This window comes from Miniopterus natalensis, chromosome 20 (genome assembly GCF_054644295.1).
Source record: "Miniopterus natalensis isolate mMinNat1 chromosome 20, mMinNat1.hap1, whole genome shotgun sequence".
Lineage (NCBI taxonomy): Eukaryota > Metazoa > Chordata > Mammalia > Chiroptera > Miniopteridae > Miniopterus > Miniopterus natalensis.
This window is the reverse complement of record NC_142100.1, coordinates 12759581-12778196: the sequence shown is the minus strand read 5'-3', so window position 1 is coordinate 12778196 and position 18616 is coordinate 12759581. Positions and strand designations below refer to the sequence as shown.

At 48.0% G+C, this 18616-nt stretch overlaps 1 protein-coding gene across 1 annotated transcript in view; it reads right to left on the bottom strand.

Moving 5' to 3' along the window:
• The window catches only part of MED15 (mediator complex subunit 15), a 56028-nt gene that overhangs the window by 23369 nt on the left and 14043 nt on the right, over nucleotides 1–18616 (bottom strand). Inside the window, exons 2-5 of the mRNA XM_016204336.2 lie at nucleotides 11271–11358; nucleotides 5867–5918; nucleotides 3857–3886; nucleotides 2109–2321 (exon numbers count right to left, since the gene is read on the bottom strand). Of these exons, the coding sequence (XP_016059822.1) occupies nucleotides 2109–2321; nucleotides 3857–3886; nucleotides 5867–5918; nucleotides 11271–11358 (383 nt within the window). The remainder of the gene's footprint in view (nucleotides 1–2108; nucleotides 2322–3856; nucleotides 3887–5866; nucleotides 5919–11270; nucleotides 11359–18616) is intronic.

The following is an 18616-nucleotide window of genomic DNA, read 5'->3' as shown; positions in this document are numbered from 1 at the left end:
TTTGCGTTTCTTATGACTAACCCAGGTCACTTGGAGACTATTTGCCCTGGAGAGCCATTTGAGAGCCCTGGCAAAATCTCTAAGGCCCTGCCCTCTGGGGGCACTGGGTTAAGGTTTGAAGTGGCCTTAATCACACAGTGGCATTTGGAAAAATTGTTAGAAAAGAATAGCAAATGCCCATTGGGCCATGACACCTATTTCAGGTAGATCAGGCAGGCAAGAGGGTCTCTAAAAGAGGCAGAAGCAGGGCATGAAAGTAGAGAACCCACTTCAACCTTCCTCTAGTGCCACACAGGAGACCAGGTCCCTCAGAAGCTGAAAACAGGATGTGGGTCAAGGTCAGATTGGGGAGGGTGCAGGCAGGATACCAAAGCTTTTGCCACTGAACTTCTAACAAATAAGTCTTAAGTGTGAGACTACAAGAAAAATCATGAGAGCATTCTAAATGCACAGATTTTAAAACTACTTTTTATTATAAAATATAAGTTTGTGATAAAAGAAATTCAACCAGTACACCAGAGTATAACATAAAAAGGAGCCAGGGCCAGCACCTCTCCTGCATATTCTTCCATAAGCTACCCAGTGTGTGTACCGTGTGTGCTGCTAAGACAAAAGGGGACAAAGGAGTTCAAGATGAAGAAACGAGTGAAGAGCTAAAGGTCTGATGGCAAGACATCAGCACGAAGGAAACCCAAGGAGGAAGAGGATGGCTGGGGATGGAAGGTTACAGTTCAGGAGTGGGGGGGAATGAGGACACATGTGCCACCTGAGAAGAGCAAGGCAATGCTAATACAGTAAACCCAACAAAGAACAGGGTGCTCGTGTCAGGCAGCCTGGGTTCAACCCCAGCTCTAGGACACATTATCTTCTGAGCAAAGCAGAGGCAGTGACACTGCCCTCTTCATAGGGTTACTATGAGGGATATATGACAAAAAAACATCGAAACACCACAACCTGTACACAAGTGTTCACAGCAGCTTTATCTATAACAGTCCCAAACTGGAAACAACCCAACTATCCTTCAAGGGTAAATGGATAAGTAAACTTGATACACTCAGTCCATGGACTACTACTCAGCAATGAACAAGAATGAATTATTACTACAACGTGGAGGATCTCAAGGGCATTATGTTGAGTAAAAAGAGCCCATCTCAAAAAGACAGACATTACATGATGCCACTGATAAAACATTGGCAAAGTGACACAATTATAGAGACAGAGAACATATCGGTGACTGCCAGGGCTTAAGTTGGAGGGCAAGTGTGATTATTAAGAGGTATACAACAGCTTGTTGGTGGTGATGGAACAGTTCTCCATGCTGACTGTGGTGATGGTTACTCAATTCCACATATGATAAAATCTCATAGAACTACACACATGTAAGTACATGCACAAGAATGCATATAAAAACTGGTGACGTCTAAATGGTCTACCTTAGTTGATAGTACTGTCCTTATGCTCATTTCTCAGTTTTGATGATGTACTAAGATATTATCATTGGGGAAGCTGGGTGAAGGGAACTCTGTGCTATTCTGCAACTTCCTGTGACCCAAAGAATTTCAAAAATAAAATGTTCTATAAAGGAAAAAAAGTACTGAAGCACTTTGCAGTCCTGAAGTATATTCCAAGTACTAAATAACTGTGTATTAGAATCAAAGGTCCATCAAGACGGGTCCTGGAAAAGAGGGAGACCTGCGCTATAGTCCAGCTCCTGGAAGGGGCAGTTGAGTGCAGAAGACAAGGGGTCGTGTCCTGCAGAGGGCAAGGGCAGCACTAGAACAGACGGTTCCTGAGGTCGGGGAGTCCAGGGGTTGTGAGGTGCTAATAGCACTTCTTTGTGACCAAGAACACTCTGAGACATAACTGTTTCTATTAAAGCTATAAAATGCAACTCCTTGGATGGAGCCCCAGGCCACTCCAGCCTCTTCCAAGTCCTCCACTCCCACCCAGGGGTAGAAAGAGAGCCTCAGTGTCACTTAACTTTTCTCTCCACACCAACAGAGATAAAAAGAGCTCCTTGGAGCTTCCCCAACCATCTTAAGCAAAGGAATAAAATGCATGTCACCTCCAAAGAAAGTGGCAGGTTCTCTGAGAAGCGTGGTACTCACTCTGTGGAGTTGCCGTGGACACAACAGCCATGCCATGGGGGGCCATCCCTGAGGTGCCGGGGGGCGGCTGCCCAGAGAGGGGCATTGGCTGCCCCATGGCGCCAAGGCCTCCCATCCCGCCTAGGGACTGTCCTGGGCCCCGAGAAGGCATGCCAATTCCAGCTGCTCCTGCAGCAGGTCCACCAGTCAGGCTCTGTAGTGCATTCATAGGGTCTGTGGGAACACAAAGGCACAGCGTCTTAGGGAAGTGCGCCCACTGAATCAGGCGAGGCTCTGAAGGCTGGGAGGCCTCATGGAACACCCACTTCCTGCTGCCTTCAGGCTCAACTCCCTCAAAGCCCCAACTGGTCAGAGACCAGAACCCTGGAAGCCTCCCAAATGCCTGTCACAACCCAGGTGGCAGGACACCTTGTATGTTACTGCTTCTGGACCATGAGCCCTCCTGGGCAGGAAGCATGTCCCACACTCCTTAGTCTAGCCTGTACTAGGTTCCTAACACTGAGGGACAAATTTGCCCTCCAGGGAAGGTGATGGCCCCCACCCCTCCTGACTGTACAATACCTTCCTGCTGGGTGAGCACTCAAGGCCCTTCTTCAAGTAAACAAGAACACAGTGGTGGGGTGGGGGGAAGACATTCTCCAGGGAGACTACACATCTCTTTGTACACCAGAAGTCCACCTCTGCTAATCTGTGTAGAACCCCCACTGAGGAGTTGTCAGGATACTCCTACACCCAGGGCAACCACACCAAAACAAGCTAAGGCATGAAGGAGAGGTCCACACAGTGCCAAGGAGCACCACGACAGTGGCCAAACCCACAAGGTCTGCAGTCTGAGCTCAGTGAGCAATGCTGAACAGAGGACAAGGAACCTAATGCTCTTGTCACACGCTCTCATGAGTGTAGGCTCACAGCAAATGGTTAGCTCACATATAGGTGTAGCCTGGCCTGGGCACCTTGCCAGAGGACTGGGTGCTCAAGGACCCTATGCTCTAATGCCAAGAGCCCAGACGTTCTCCTGGCCATGTACTCTGATCCCACCCACCCCGGCTGGCTGAGAATCACTAAACATGCAAAGAGACCCCGAGGGGAGATAGGGCCCACATGGACAGGTGCAGCTAGCTCATCTGAGGCAAGCATGGGCATCTGGCATTTATAGTTCTGCTGCCTATGGTAAGACAAACAGTATGGAAGGCTAGCTCCCTTCCTGAAAGGTTGGAGTCTAGTTGGCCATGTTGGACCTAAATTCCTTTACTGGCAGCTTGGTCAATGAAACCAAGGCTGAGTCATCAGACAAGGTCTCCCTTATGTGATAAAACCTTGAAATTAAAAAATAAAAAATAATTTTTAACTTACAAAGAAACTTTGGTAACTTAAGAAAGATAATCCACAGCTATTCTCTAAGAACTCCTACACACTGTTATACTAAATATACAATAATAGTTCTCTCCCAGAGCAAAATTTTAGATGTCTCAATAACTATGTGAATGTTTATAACGTTTTTGCTGGGCAAAAACTGTATTCAAGTGAAATGTGATGTGGCAGCAGCATCTTATAGGACAGGAAGAGGAAGGATAGGGGGTATGGGGCACAGCTCCACAATTCTCATGGCAGCCACAGGTTTTCACTCTGTGAACTTGGTCCTCTAGTAACAGTTTAACCCCAGGTACATGTAGCATCCACAATCTCATTCCTGCTACCCCAGATCCAAGGGTGGGAAGAATTTGAATTCAAAAAGGAAAACTTCTTACCACTGACAGAAGCTTGAGATTTCTTGTTATCTATATTTAAAAAACAGAAACAAAATAAACCAAGTTTTATATAACCACATATTTCCACAGTAAGTCAGTTTTACAGGCATTTGCCCAGAGGTCATTTGCTAAAACTGAGCTGACCCTGCCTAGAGACTAGATAAAACATACCTCAGAGCTTCAGTGTATGTACGTGTGTGTGCACGCACGCGCTCACGCACATGTACGTGTGTGTCCCATTCCTGGCAGCGCTGACGCACAAGGGGGTCTGATCTGGGGGAAGAGGGTGCAGAACCGCCCCATGGTCAACCTGGGGCCTCAGAAAACTGCCCCCAGGCAAAGGCTCACTCTGGGCCTACTCTAGCTCTCCTTCCTTCCCATGTCCATAGTCTCAGCTCGTGCCCTGAGCAATAAACAAGAAAGCTATAGGGATCCATGATGGGCCCAGAATGGTGCTGAAAACTCCACGAAACCTCCATTTTCAGCTTACGCTGGTGAGGCAGAATCTCCATTTTCTAGAAGAAACTGAGGATGGCCAAGGCTGGCTGGAAGCCAGATCTAAATGGCCCTAGCATCAGGTAGGGAACTGCCACACCAGTTCCACTCTTGCCCGAGGAGCTGGTGAGATGGCTGCGGACACCCTAGTTCACAGGCCTGTGTGTGCCAACAGGCCAGGGCCACTTCCTGAACATACGAGTCCAGCCTGAACAAGCAGAGTCCTTTGACAGGACAAACCAGGGCGGTTCATCCAGGCTGCTCATTCCCCAGGCTCCTACTTCCATCTCCTCTTGTCCTATACTCCATAGGACCTTCCCAAACACAGCAAGAAAATGAAATTAAGTGAAGTTCACCTTGCTGGCTGTCCTGGTAAAAAGGGAGTGTAGAAAGAAGCAAAACCTACTGGCCACACAAGAGCTCTGGGGTTGTCCCTTAGCCCAGGATTACTGACTGAATCTGTCGCTGCCTCTACAACCAGGGGGAATCAGTGACTGGACTTGCCAAGTGCACACTCTAAGGATAGACTATGTCAGGAGCCCATCTCCCATGGTAACACAACTGCAGACAGGCAGGAGGTGCTGCTGGCTGAAACCAGAGTGCCCTACCAGCCTGGTTCCTTTAGAGACTGTAGCCATCAGGAACACTCAGTGTCTATACAGAAGACCACCAGGACCCTGACCCTGGGCTGCAATGACATTCATTTCTGAAGAGCCATGGCTGCTGCTGGGCCTGGCTGACAGGACCACAGCAGGACCCTGGGAATCAGAGGTGGAATGTGGCAGAACCTGTGTGTCCCTCACCATGTCAGGGAGCTAGATAGATGCAGGACTTAGGAAGTTGGCCTCAGAAGCTTTCAGCCTGACAGGAATACACATTTAGGTCAGGCCTCTGTGGGTCAATAAAACCAACTATTAGGGAAAGAAGTTTCTGTTCCAGGGTAAACTGCTTATTTAAGAAGAACTGCATAGAGATAAAAGCAACAGTCCTTTTTTTATAAAAAAAGAATTCTTTTTTTTTGTCCTCACCAGGGGATATGTTTATTATTTTAGAGAGAGAGGAAGAGAGAGAGGGGAGAGAGAGAGAGAAACATCTATCAGCCACCTCCCATACACACCCCAATGGAGGATCAAACCTGCAACCTAGGAATGTGCCCTGACCAGAAATCGAACCCACAACTTTTTGGTACACAGGATGACGCTCCAACCAACTGTACCACCCGACCAGGGCAACAGTCCTTTTTAAAAAGATTAAATGGACAAGCAAAAACAGCAAACCGGTTTAAACCACTTTGAGGCTAACATTTCCATTATGCCAAAATCAGCATTTTTGAGGCTGAGGCTCTGGGGGGAGGGGAAATATGGAATCAAATGCAAAGCAATGAAGAACTTTCCAGAAAGCAGGCGCTTTTATACAGACATTCTGACTCAGGCACTGTGGCCAAGTAAGTCTCTACCGCACAACAGGGCCAGCCTCTCACAGAGATCACAACCAGAAATGTAAAATTTTACTTACGAATGTCTCGAAAATGGATAATGAGCCTGGCCACAAGAGAAAGGTATTCGTCCTAAAAGTAAAAACAGGAAGCAGTTTAATCCCAGATGAAGAAGGGAAGCAGTGTGCCGCCTCTTCCCACCCCCTTGAACCCTGTGCCACCAAGCTGAGGGCTCTTCCTGAAAGGCTGCTGGGCTGAGGCCCACTCACACCTACGGCAAAGCTCTGCCCAGCTGGGCCTCCTCTGGAATCTGGCTCTCAGAGAAAAGCTGTCAGTGCTCAGCTACAGGAGGCCAACAAAAGGCAGAGAGAAACAGAAAAACAAGAGACTTCAAACTGCTGCTCCTTCACCTTGCTGTAAACACTTAACCAAGAGGGCCAAGCACCAGCTCAGGCACCCCTCTTTTCATAGAGGGGACAGTAGGTCCAGTGGGAACAAGGGGCTGTCCTAAGGTCACACGGCATATCAGAAGTAGAAGTAGTCATGGGCGGGCCGCTTCTGTCTTTGCAGTATTTGTATCGAGGTACTTTCGCTTTTAATACCCAGTCTGTTGCTTTTTCATTGCTGACGTAGCACTTACATGCAAATCTGGATGTTTGCCCCTGGCTGTGCTTTCAGAGATCTGTGTTAATCTGAATTTACAGCACAGGCAAGGGAGAGGACACAGGGCCACTCAAGGATGGCAGGTGAAGGCCACGGCTGAGGACCCTCTTTGTCCCAGCTGTCGTGTTTCTGGAACTGCTCAGCAGGGCCTGCCTTCCACCAATTGTACTCTTTGTAACCAAGGACACTCACTCCCGGGTGTTCTGGGGAAATCACTACTGTGAGTTTGTCCTGGAGTCAACAAAGGGATGTTTGAGTTAAAAATCTTATTTCACAGAAGCTGCCCATCCTTTCCCTCCTTAAAATGCCCATCCTTCCATCAAGGAAGCTCAGAAAAGGCAAAGTTTTCACTCTCTGCCCTGTTCACATGACCCAGGGACACATACCTGTGAGCCCAGGGACAGACAGTGAACCTCTGTCATAAGAGTACCTCCAGGAAAAGGGAAATAAAATGAAAATGATCTCAGATGGATGTAAAATTATAAGCACACTTTCTAAATCTTTATTTTCCTTCATCTATCTCCACACTTCACCCCATCACTTTTTTCAGCCAGGGGAATCAATAGAGGAAATCATGAGGGGAAAAGGCCTGGGGCGGGGGGAGGGAGGGAAGCTGGAATCATAAGTACACCTAAGGAGGCAAGTACAGGAAGAGGGAGAGTGAGGCTCTACTGGAGCAAAGAGACACAGGAGGTTGTCAACACTACCAATTTCCAACTGCCCCCACCAATCTCTGGTAGGAAGGACAATGTACTGGAAGTGAAGTGGTCACTGGTGTCAGGGCTCCTGCATGTGGACCACCTACTAAGGCTGCTCCCTGAAGGACAGAAGTTTGGGGAGTAGATATCAAAGACGGTTGGTGGGGGGGATGGGGCTAAAGGAAGCTCAGGAAACAAGGTGGCCAAGTATGAGGTGACGAGGATTGGGAGCTTGCCAGGTCAATATTTGATGTCTTCTTAGGGCCTTGGACCATCTTTTAGTTGGGTGTTATCTTTTTTTTTTTAATCCTCACCCCAGGATATTTTTTCCATTGATTTTTAGAGAGAATGAAGGGGTGGGGGGGAGACAGCAACGTGAAAGAGACACATTGATTGGTTGCCTCCACATCGATTAGAACGCTCTAACCACTGAGCCAAACCGGGAGAGGTGAGCGGTATCTTAAAAGAATCTGTGGAGTTTTCTTCACTTCCATAAGAGGTAAAACAAGAGGAAGCAGGTTTTAAAAGCCACGCCCTGCTGGGTTGCCCAGTAGGTTGTGGCGTCATTCCACACACCAAAAAGGCTATGGGCTTGATTCACAGACAGGGCACATACTTAGGCTGCAGGTTCAATCCCCAGTCGGGGCACATATGGGAGGCAACTGATCGATGTTTCTCTCTCCCTTTCCCTTCCTCTCCCTCTAAAAATACTCAATAAAAACAGTTAAAAATAGGAAAAAAAATATGAAGCATCACATCAGGCGTATTCTTGCTCTTGCTAACAAGACCACTGCACCCTCTACTCTTTCAATCTAACACCCAGTTCACAAGAAATAAGGGGAAAGCAGAAGTGAGTCAGGCAATAGGGAATGCTGTTGGTAGAAACATGGATGTTAAAGGGCCTGCCACTTAGGAGTCGGAATTGAGAAACCTAGTAGAAAAAGCTCATATCATCTTAGAGAACCCATATATCATCAAAAACAGAATGTTAGTAGAAAGATCAACATTAAAGGTGTTTCTGCTGAGGGCTCAGAGGAAATGAGGAATATGTTATTACAAACTAAAGCAAAGAGAATCTTTGTCATATAGTGGCATAAAGTTTTGCTGAACTGTATCCTAGTTGTGTGGAAAGCAGAACTGGTAAGCAATGAAGCTGATATTTGGTTGAGTAGACTTCCAAAATGGCCTGGTTTTTTCTTACTACTTATAGGAGTCTGGACTGCCACACATTAGACAAAATGGAGCAAAGGAGCACTATCCTCTCTACCTTTGTCATGAACCTGCTAGAAAGGCTGTGCCCCAGGCCTTTCTAGCAGATCTCAGCAGTTAAGAAAATGCTAGACTTTTCACACATACTTTTTTTTTTTAATATGTCTTTATTGATTTCAGAGAGAGGAAGGGAGAGGGAGAGAGAGAGAGACAGAAACATCAGTGATGAGAGAGTCATTGATGGGCTGCCTCCTGCACACACCCTGCTGGGGACTGAGTCCGCAACCCAGGCATGTGCCCTCACCAGGAATCGAACCACGATCTCCTGGATCCTAGGTCGATGCTCAACCACTGAGCCACGCCCAGTTGGGCCGTGTTCACATTTTTTAATGTACACAATTGTGCTCTTCTCAGCTCTAAGACAATGCTTCTAATGCCCAAATTCTTGAGCAGTCCAATAACTATCCTTGATTAAAGAGGAATAGCAGGAGATGTGTTCAGATTCAGACAAAAGCCAGAACCTAGGCTTAAAAAGGCTAAAGGTAGGAAAGTGTCTCCTTTTATCAGATGTTCATGGGCATCCTCCTCCTTCCTTACTGGGAATGCAGCTGGGGCTTACCCTATTTCCTCTCCTCCATTTATTCCAGCTGGTTGACTGTTTAGCTCAGGCCCTCCTTTTTGATTAGTCCCAAGGTTGCTTTCCATTTCTGATGCTCTCAGCCTCCTTGGTCCCTGAGTTTCATCTTGGCCCTCCCCACCCCCCACAGTGGGGATTCAGGTCTGCTCTGGTCATTTCTACACTATAAATCAGAAACATGTACTACTTTTGCACAGTACTATATTAAATGTGAAAGTGTTAATGTGTGTATAACATATAACTTAATTTAAAGGCAATCAAGTAATAAGCAAATGTTCAGAAATGTCCCCAGTTGTAGTAAGCATCTCTACGCACTGCCGCTATAGGTACCAACACAGAGGTCCCAGGACCCCTGACTGTGTTATCATCCAGTGGATGCCAAATTCTTCTGAACCTTCAGAAGGCTGGTTCAAGTATTTGGAGTTGTCATTATCACTATTACCCACCACCCCGGGCACAGTCATTTTTGCTTCTGTCAGCCATCAACTGATGAATACAGAAAATGTGACATATCCATATGATGAAATATTATTTGGCAATTAAAAGGAATAAAGTACATGCTACACCATGGTCCATGGATGAGCCTTGAAAGTATTATGCTAGTGAAGGAATTGAGTCCGAAAAACATATACTATATAATTGCTTTTTTCTTTTTTTTTTTAAATATATCTTTATTGATTTCAGAGAGAGGAAAGGAGAGGGAGAGAGAGAGACAGAAACATCAATGATGAGAGGGTCATTGATCACCTGCCTAACCCGCAACCCAGGTATGTGCCCTGACCGGGAATTGAACCCCGATCGCCTGGATCCTAGGTCGACGCTCAACCCGAGCCACGCCTGGCCGGGCTATAATTGCTTTTCTATAAAAAGTTCAAAAAAGGTAAATCCACAGTAACAGGAAGCAGACAAGTGGTTGCCTAGGGCTAAGGGTCAAGGACAAATTGAGAGTAACAATGGATATGGAGTTTCTTTCAGAAAATGTTCTAAAATTTAGATTGTGGTGATGGTGGGACAGCTCTGTGAATATACTAAAGACCACTGAATTGTACACTTTAAATGGGTAAATTGTATAGTATAGAAAGTAGATCTCAATAAAGTTATTATTAAAAAAAGAAAGAAACAAAGAAAATGCTTATCATATATACCCAGGGCACAGAACCCTCCCTGCCCTGCCTCAAGAGCTCTTCCTTTCACTTACGTGTGCGCACACACACTCATGTGCTCTGCCTTTAAGACCAAACCGTATAGATGGTTTCTGTTTTGGAACCTGCCTTTTCTAACCAATCATCTTTACCTTTCCATTTCACAAAATGTTCACCTCATCTAAACATTCAGACCATGCTCAAATTTCCCCAACTGACCTCTAGATATCTTGACAGTTATCAAATCAGTATCCAGTCAACGGCCATAAATAACATCTGCTTTTAATTTGTGACACATACCATGTCTTAGAGCTCCAACACCACACTCAGGCACAAGATGCTCAGAGCATACCTAATGCATCGGAGCGGGGATTGGAGGTAAGGATCTGTAAGGAGGACAGGGCAGGTGTGAGGCAGAACAAAAGCCCCAGGCGTTAGCCCCACACTGCAGGAACTGGGTAACATTAGACAATCAACGTGGCTTCTTTGTGCCTGTTCTGCTTCATTTTTCCTAAAACAGCTCTGCCTCAGGGAGCGTGCACATATGGAAGGAGGTGGTCACATGAAACTGGTAATGCTTAGCCCAGGATGAAAGCTTACACATTGGAAATCCTTCCCAACTACTCCACCGGTAATATTCCTATGCATGGTTCCTCGATCAGGGTCTTGGTCTCCACTAGCACCACCTTCATCACTTAACAAAAGGGGACAGAAACTCTTCTGGGCCCACATGTCAGGGCCCTGTGGGGCTTAGGTGAGGACTCCCTGGTAGGGATGACACTGAGGCAAGAGCCAGTTCTTACTCAGGGCACTCGATCCTTCTAGAGAAGCTGGGGCCTGAGTGAACGACCTACAGGATTCATGGGTGCTAACCACGAATGGAGGATGCTGGTAGTGATGTCTAGGGTGAGACGCTGGGCCTGCATAATGAATCCACCCAGTAACCTCCCTGTACCTATACCATGGACACACAGAAAGACCCACAGAGTGATGCAGGCAAAGCTGATAGTGCCCGTGATCAATCAGTGAGTAGCCACTCCTTCCCCACTCCTTAGGCAAGGAGCATCCAGAGTCCATATCACACCTTCCCCTTCCTGAGCCTCTCTGCCATGGGCTCCGCCCACCAGAGTCTTACCCGGGTCTTAGCCTTCAGGAATACATGGCTCTCCATATCCTTGCTGGATTTACTGTGGGCCACACCAGCTTTTCTCATGGCATCCTCTCTGAAAGACAAAAAAAGAGATATTGACACACCTATGGGTCTGCTCCTGCAGGGTTCCCAGACAAAAGGCCCTGCACAGCAACTGCACCTGGGTGGAGTGGGCCTGTCCCCCAGCACATCAGCCTCACTGAGGTCCAGAAAAAGCAGAGCAATGAAACGTGGCTGAGCAAGGGAGTCAGAGGACAGGGCCACAAGAAGGAAGGAACAGGAAAGGTGGTTACCACAAAGCAAAACAGCCATCCTCAGCACAAGGGGATAGAGGGGCCAGGCCCTAGGGATAAGTCACAACCAATACAAAATCAAGTGCACATTAGAAGGCTGAGTGGCCAGCCAGCCTCTATTTCCTGCCTTCTGAATGGCCTGGGTCCCCACCTAACTCTGGCATTAAGAGCAGTGGGACTCCAGCTCCACTTTCCTTCTCTGTAAAACAAAGGGGCCATGACAAGTTATCTCTCAGTCCCTTCCAAGGCAAAGGTCCCTCCCTACGTGGGGTGTGCAGGTTTGCCAGGTAGGACCCAGGAGATAAGCCCCAACTTTAACATCTTCTAGCTGGGGACAGGAAGAGACAGACCACAGATACGAGAAAAACATCTTAAAACCACATTTGCCAATACACGTACAATAAAAGATGAAATCCTATCACAACTTTTCATCATGCCAATGCTCTGCTGGGATAGAGCCGTGAACATTAGCTAAGCTTGAGCTCCCTTTGAATGGTAGCGTGGGCACAGGCACATGCGTGCGCACGCGCGCGCACACACACACACGTAAGAACACGTGTATGTGTTAGAAAGGAAGGGGCATGTTAGACTCGGGTCCCCAGGCCTGGCCTCTCTGCTCACAGACTGTCTTCTTTCCTGCAGGATGGGTCTCCCTGCCCATCTCCCCACCATTGGGCCTACCGATAGACAAATGTACAAACATATCAGGGCTCTGCTCCCTCACCCTAGTGAATTAAACAAGCCCAGTCCAGCTGGTGCTAGAAAGCTTTCTGACCATTCCAAACAAAGAAACCACAGGCTATTGGAAGAGTGTGCACATGGGGCTGCAGAATCAGATTTGTGATCCTTAAAGAAATCTCAGAAAAGACGCTAAATGCTAAGAGATGGACAAGAAAGATAATATGACACTGACCCACCACACCAAATAGATAGGGATATAAGACTAGGACCACAAGAGAGATGGAGAGAAATAATGCAGGACAACTCAAGATCCAACTCACAGGGAAGTGAGGGTGGCAGACCAGGAGGACCCAGCACCCACGTGCTGAGGCTAGCATGGGGCAGGTACTCCACACATGAAGATCGAGAGATGTCACCTGGTAGGTTCTAAGTCAATGAGCATTTCCAACAAGAAAAGTGACTAAGCAGGCCTGTCTTCAGAAGGGCGACTCACCTGTGCCCCACAAGACAGTACCTGTTCCCCTTGCCACCACTTTCTGACAGCAATTTGAGGCAAACACTGCCATAGAGCCCAGAACCAACAGGGTGACCCAGAGAAGAGCAGTGGACACGGCAAGGGGGTACTTGCTGGTCAGCAGGACAGCCTAGAAGCTGACTGGGTGTAGAGTGGGGAGGGTATGGGGTAGAGGGTGGAGCCAGGAGCCACGGTTTGTAGCACAAAGAGGCAGAGAGGGGTGCTAAGGTCTCTCAAGATGAGACTTGCTTACACAGATGGGCTCTGTGCCCAAGAGCAGCTATCCCCAAGGGCTTAGTCAGGCTCCTGGCTGTGTAAAAGCTGTCTTCCTGAGTTGCTGGCTGGCCATCTTTTATAGGGTCAGCAGATTCACAGGCCCCACAGACCCTGTGCATCTTAAATGCAGCAAAGACACCTGGAACATTCACAGAGATAAGGCACAGACACCAGCTTACTGTAATAGCTTTCAGGTAGGAGAACCTCACCAGGCCCAAAGGCAACAGATGCCAGGGGATCTGCTGGAGGAGTCCTATCCCATCCTCATCAGGGCAACATCATAGATGACATGGACGGCATGGGCACCGGCTATCAGTGACTCAGAGCCTGAGGAGCACTGACAATATGGGAGGCCAGAAATAGGCATATCCTGACAAGCTGGAACACACGCCTTAACAAGAAACGGAACTGGTATAAACGTCCAGTTCTGCCCATGAGCCATAAAAGGGGTTGTGCCAGTACAGAGCCGAGGAGGAAGGCTGTTCCTTGGCCAGGTATCAGGGCCCTGCGAGGCAGCACCATGCCCATGTCATGCACTTGTCCCCTCCACTGCTACCTGCAGAGCCTGCCCAAACAGGCTGTGCGTGTTTGTTGGCTGAAGAATAAACAGGTGTCCTGCGCACTATTTTCAGTTCTACAAATCTTATTTTTAAAAATGTTTTTGCTCCTGTTTCTAGTCTGCAGATCATGCTCCATAACACAGAAGGAAAAAAAGAAACCAGGCAGTTATGCTGTCTGTTAGTATCTTACATTTTCCCCCAAGGAGACAGCCTGTCCTTTCCTATTCAGCCACCTCAACATTTTGTCTGAGGCACCTCTCCATTATCGGGATTCTAATTGCGTGTCACGCCACATTTCATACGCGTGCTTTGGTGTGGTGTCCCTCCTTTGCACTCAGGACCTAACATGTCCATTGTATGAGGCTGTCGCTGGGACCCAGTCCCACGCTGGAAGCAGCCCTGCACAGGGGGAGAACCGGATGCTTGCCAAAGCCCCCTCCATTCTCCCCGAGCTGGGCTTTGCTGCTGTCCCAGAAAGCCAGCTGGAGAAACAGCCTGAACGGCCACTCCTCAGCTTCCACCTCCAAAAACCAAACCCCTTCCAGCAACTGTATCTAAAAGAAGGCAAACTACCATACAAGGAGATGGCCCCAAACACGGAGCAAAGCGGAGGTTATGGCCTCAGAGACACAACTGAAAAGAACCAACATGTCAAGGTGAGCTCTGCCCTACACAAGCCCCAGGTCTATGCCACCCAGCTGGGGTAGGTCAAGGAGCAAAACTGGTGTCAGTTCACAAGGACAGATCCTAAATGGCTGTCCTGACAAAGTTCCAATACCAAAGCATCCACCACCAAACCCAAGGCTGCCAGGGAGGTGTTAGCACTGTAAGAGATGGGCTCTGGCGGCCTAGCCAGCATTCTAAGAAAATGAATGGAGGACTGAAACTGGCTCAGAGCACACAGCCTCCTGCTGTGACCTGGGCTCCACAAGCTCCCTCAGTCTACCTTCCTCCTGGTTACCACAGCTATACCAGTCTGCCCAGTCAGGGTTCCACTGGTATCTGGTTTAAACCAGAGTCTGCTAAGGGAGGACCTGATCCATCACACAGGCCCTGTAAGCTCCCCCATCCAGGACCGGAGGACGCCCTTACCATCTAGATCCTGCCTGAGCAGAAGGCGGTGACACCTCGAAAACACCCTCCAATCTTAGCTCTGTGCCCACCAATCACTCAGACCAGAAACCTGGGAACCCCCTCTTCAGTTCCCAATTCTGACCTCCATTCCCTAAAGTTCAACTCCTCACCCCATCTCTCACTGAACTTGTGATGATCCCTCCGGACAGGCTTGTCTCCAGGACCCATTCCTCCCCCCACCACCACCTTTGCCAGCTCCTCAAGCCACATGTATGACAGTAAGTATGGGGAGCAACTCAGGCTATGTCCGTGCCCACCTCAAGGCAGGCAGCCCCTCAGCAAGGGAGTCTGCACCCTCGCCCACTCTACTCGCTATCCCAAGGTCCTGCTGCCCTATACACTGCCCAACTATGCCACCAGCCCTGTATGCTGGGCCCTCTGACCTTGCTCCCATTCGAGCACCCTCACTCTCTACTTCATGGTGGACACTTCAACCACACCCATGGCACCTCCTCTGTGAGAAATGCTGGCTTCCTGTTTGTCAGCCCCACTGTCTTATGAGCACCTTGAGAACAGAGACTGTGGCAGCCACCTCTGTATTCAGCAGGCAGTAATCAGTATCAGACAAAAAACTGGCTATTTGTAACACAAGGAGTGGTTAACGCCATATATTTTGATTAAACGTAATGTGCAGAACCTGAGAATCAGTGTGGTAGGCACCAGAGAAACCAGACCTCAAACAAGCACATTCAGGTTGCAGAGGCCAGGGTGACTGGAGAAAGGCATATGCTGGGGCAGGCGGAAGTGCTGGGCAGCTGGACCTGGCAGGAAGTAGAAAGAGGAAGGGCCTGAGCTCCGGAATCATACAGACTGGGGTGCAAATTCCAACCTGGCCACTTGCCAGCTCTAGGTCTTGGAAGAGGCACTCTACCCCCCAAGCACATCCTCTCCATAAAGGACCACTCTGAGGGAGCAGTGGCCAGGATCAAGGGAGGTGTACAGAAGGGGCCAGGATGTGAGGATAGGCCCAGCCTCAGCATGGCCTGCTCTTCCTTACCTTTCCCTGTCCCCATATTGGGAAACTCACTGGAGCACAGTCCTAGTCCTTATAATCTGAATCAGGGCAGAATAAAGCCAAAAACCAGCAACTGCATGTCCTTGGGAAGGTATGCATGGACATATGCTCAAAGTGTGCCAATGCCCCAGTCCGCCCCTCCCCACTCCTCCCCACTGAAGGTGACCCTGGATAAGGTATCACCTTGTAGAGCCTGCGTGTCCTCATCTGCAGAGAGAAGATGGTGACAATGCCCACCTCACGGGGTTCTTCTAAGGATTACAAAAGTTAACACTGTCAGGCACTTGGCACACAAGAAGAGCTAATGTGTGTTGAAGAAATCAGTCAGAGAACAGTCCACCTCACCGCACAGTAAGACTGCATCTCAAAATACATCCAACAAGCAATGACGTTCATGTCACCCCCTTCCTAGATGACAGCAGTGAGCGCACGTGGCTCCCTCAGGCAGAGCTGCTCTCCCACTGGAACTCTGAACCATCTGGAAGTATGCCCCATGGGTGCCCAGCTCTACAGCCCCTGTGGGCTGCCCATTTCTTTTTCTTTTTTTTTTAAAGTCATAGTCTTCATACAATTCCATATTTTTTATTTTTAAGTACATCTTTATTGATTTCTAAAAGAGGAAAGGAGAGGGAGATAGATGATAGATAGATAGATAGATAGATAGATAGATAGATAGATAGATAGATAGATAGATAGATAGATAGGTAGGTAGGTAGGTAGGTAGGTAGGTAGGTAGGTAGATAGATAGATAGATAGATAGATAGATAGATAGATAGATAGATAGATAGATAGATAGATATAGATAGATGATAGATAGAAAGAAACATCAATGAGGAGAGAGTCATTGATTTGCTGCCTCCTGCACACCCCCAACTGGGAATCGAGCCCACAACCTGGGCATGCGCCCTGACCAGGAATCGAACCCTGATCGCCTGGATCCTAGCTCGACACTCAACCGCTGAGCCACACCTGGCCGGGCTGCCCCTTTCTTAAGAAAGATCTTCACACACCCGTGCCTACCCTCTAGCTGCCAGACCCTCCCATCCACACTCCATTCCTAAGAGCCCTGGGTCATACCCAAAGGCCCTCTCATCTCTCATGAGATCACCCTCTTCAATGCTGCCCTCTTCCCCCGGTCAAACTTCTTTTCCAATTACTGAACAAATGCATGAAACCCCAGGAGAATGAGCTCCTCCGGTCTGCTGCAGGTGTCTAAAGCAGAAGGTTCTTTCCTCCCTGGTTCACAGACTCACCCACCTGACCTCAAGTGCACAGGACAACTTCTGCCCACCCGTCTGTGTGGCAGACTTTCATTCTGACCAGAGGAAACTTCTGATTTGAGAACCACAATACCCATCAACCCACTGACCTCTCATGGGGCAGTTTTTGCCAGTCCCACCCCACCTCCAAGAGAAGCATCCTGGTGAACTGCCACCTACCTGCTGTGGGACAGGAGCTCGAAGCTCGTATGTGTGACCCTTCACCCTGTGTGTGTAAAAACCCCAATCATAAAAGTAGCAGATGACAAGAGAATAGTTATACAACAGTGGGATGAGGAAGGCTTTCCTAAGCACATCACCAAAAGTAGACACCATAAAGGGAAAAAGATCTTGCTAGATTAAAAAAGATTTTTACCAGCCATGTGTGAGAGAAACAGGAATAGATTCCCTGATAATCCAGGCCCTTGGCAGCTCAAACCCAGCCCTGATGTTCTAGGGGTGAGGTTCTGGAAGCCCTGTTTCCTTTCCGGGGTGCTCAGGAAAGTGACAATCCCACCCTCACCCCTAGCCTGTACAATGGCCCACATGTTTGGGGGCAAACTCCCAGCATTTATGGTTCAGCCCAGGGAAGCTCTATGTTTAGTAAGGCACAGCTCAGGCCAGCAAAAAAAAGAGCTGTCCCACCCTCCCTAAATGCCAGCTGGGCACATGGATGAGGACAATCCCGAAACTTCTGCCCAGCTCTAGCTCCAAGGAATTCCGTGAGCCTGCCTACAGGAGAAGGGACAGGAAGTGAATAAAGATAGACTGGAAGGAAAAGAAATCACCACACAGGCACTAAGAGGGAAATACAACCTTGACTGATTCTTGTTATATCTATGGGTTTCATATTTTCAATTCAGAAAGGATCTATTTCTCACTGTAATTTTGGCTTGTTCCCCCAAAATATTATACTCTCTTAGGGGTCAAATTTTTTTTAAATCAAGAATTTATTTGGAGAACAGGATGATAAAGGTCAGTCAGAATGAAAAACATATAGTTCCAAATATAATGTTCTGGACTTCTAAAAAGAGGAACTCCTATCTGCAGAAGAACAAAGCCATATGAGGGGTGAGGGACTTGACTTAAATTAAGCTAGCTTAAGTCATAATCCAAATAAATACATTCCCCATAACAAATGAGGAACTGAACCCACACATCTAATTTTGTTCTACCCCAAAACACCACTAAAATCACAGAAAAAAGGATTTTGTTTTTCTCTAATGCAAACTCACAAAATTGGGAAGAATGGAAGTAGTGGCCTCAACACTAATTTTAGAGGCTGGAAAGCTAGCTGATGGTCAAGTGGTGATGGACACAGCAAGCCAACCAAGAAAAGGACTGAAAGACAACCAGGTGACAGCCCGGATACAGGCATGGCTCAGGACCAAGAGTGTATGGAAGGATTCCTCGGTGAAAGCGACCCCATATCCCCTTCCCCACTTATACTCTTGGGAAACCGACCTCCAAATCAGGAAACCACTAGAGAGGTATTCTCTGGAAAATCATAAAATGGAGAATCACTGGACTAAAGCGTCAACCCACCCAACTGAAAAGGCACAGGGAGGATAATGAAAGAAGCGGACTGCATGCCCATCC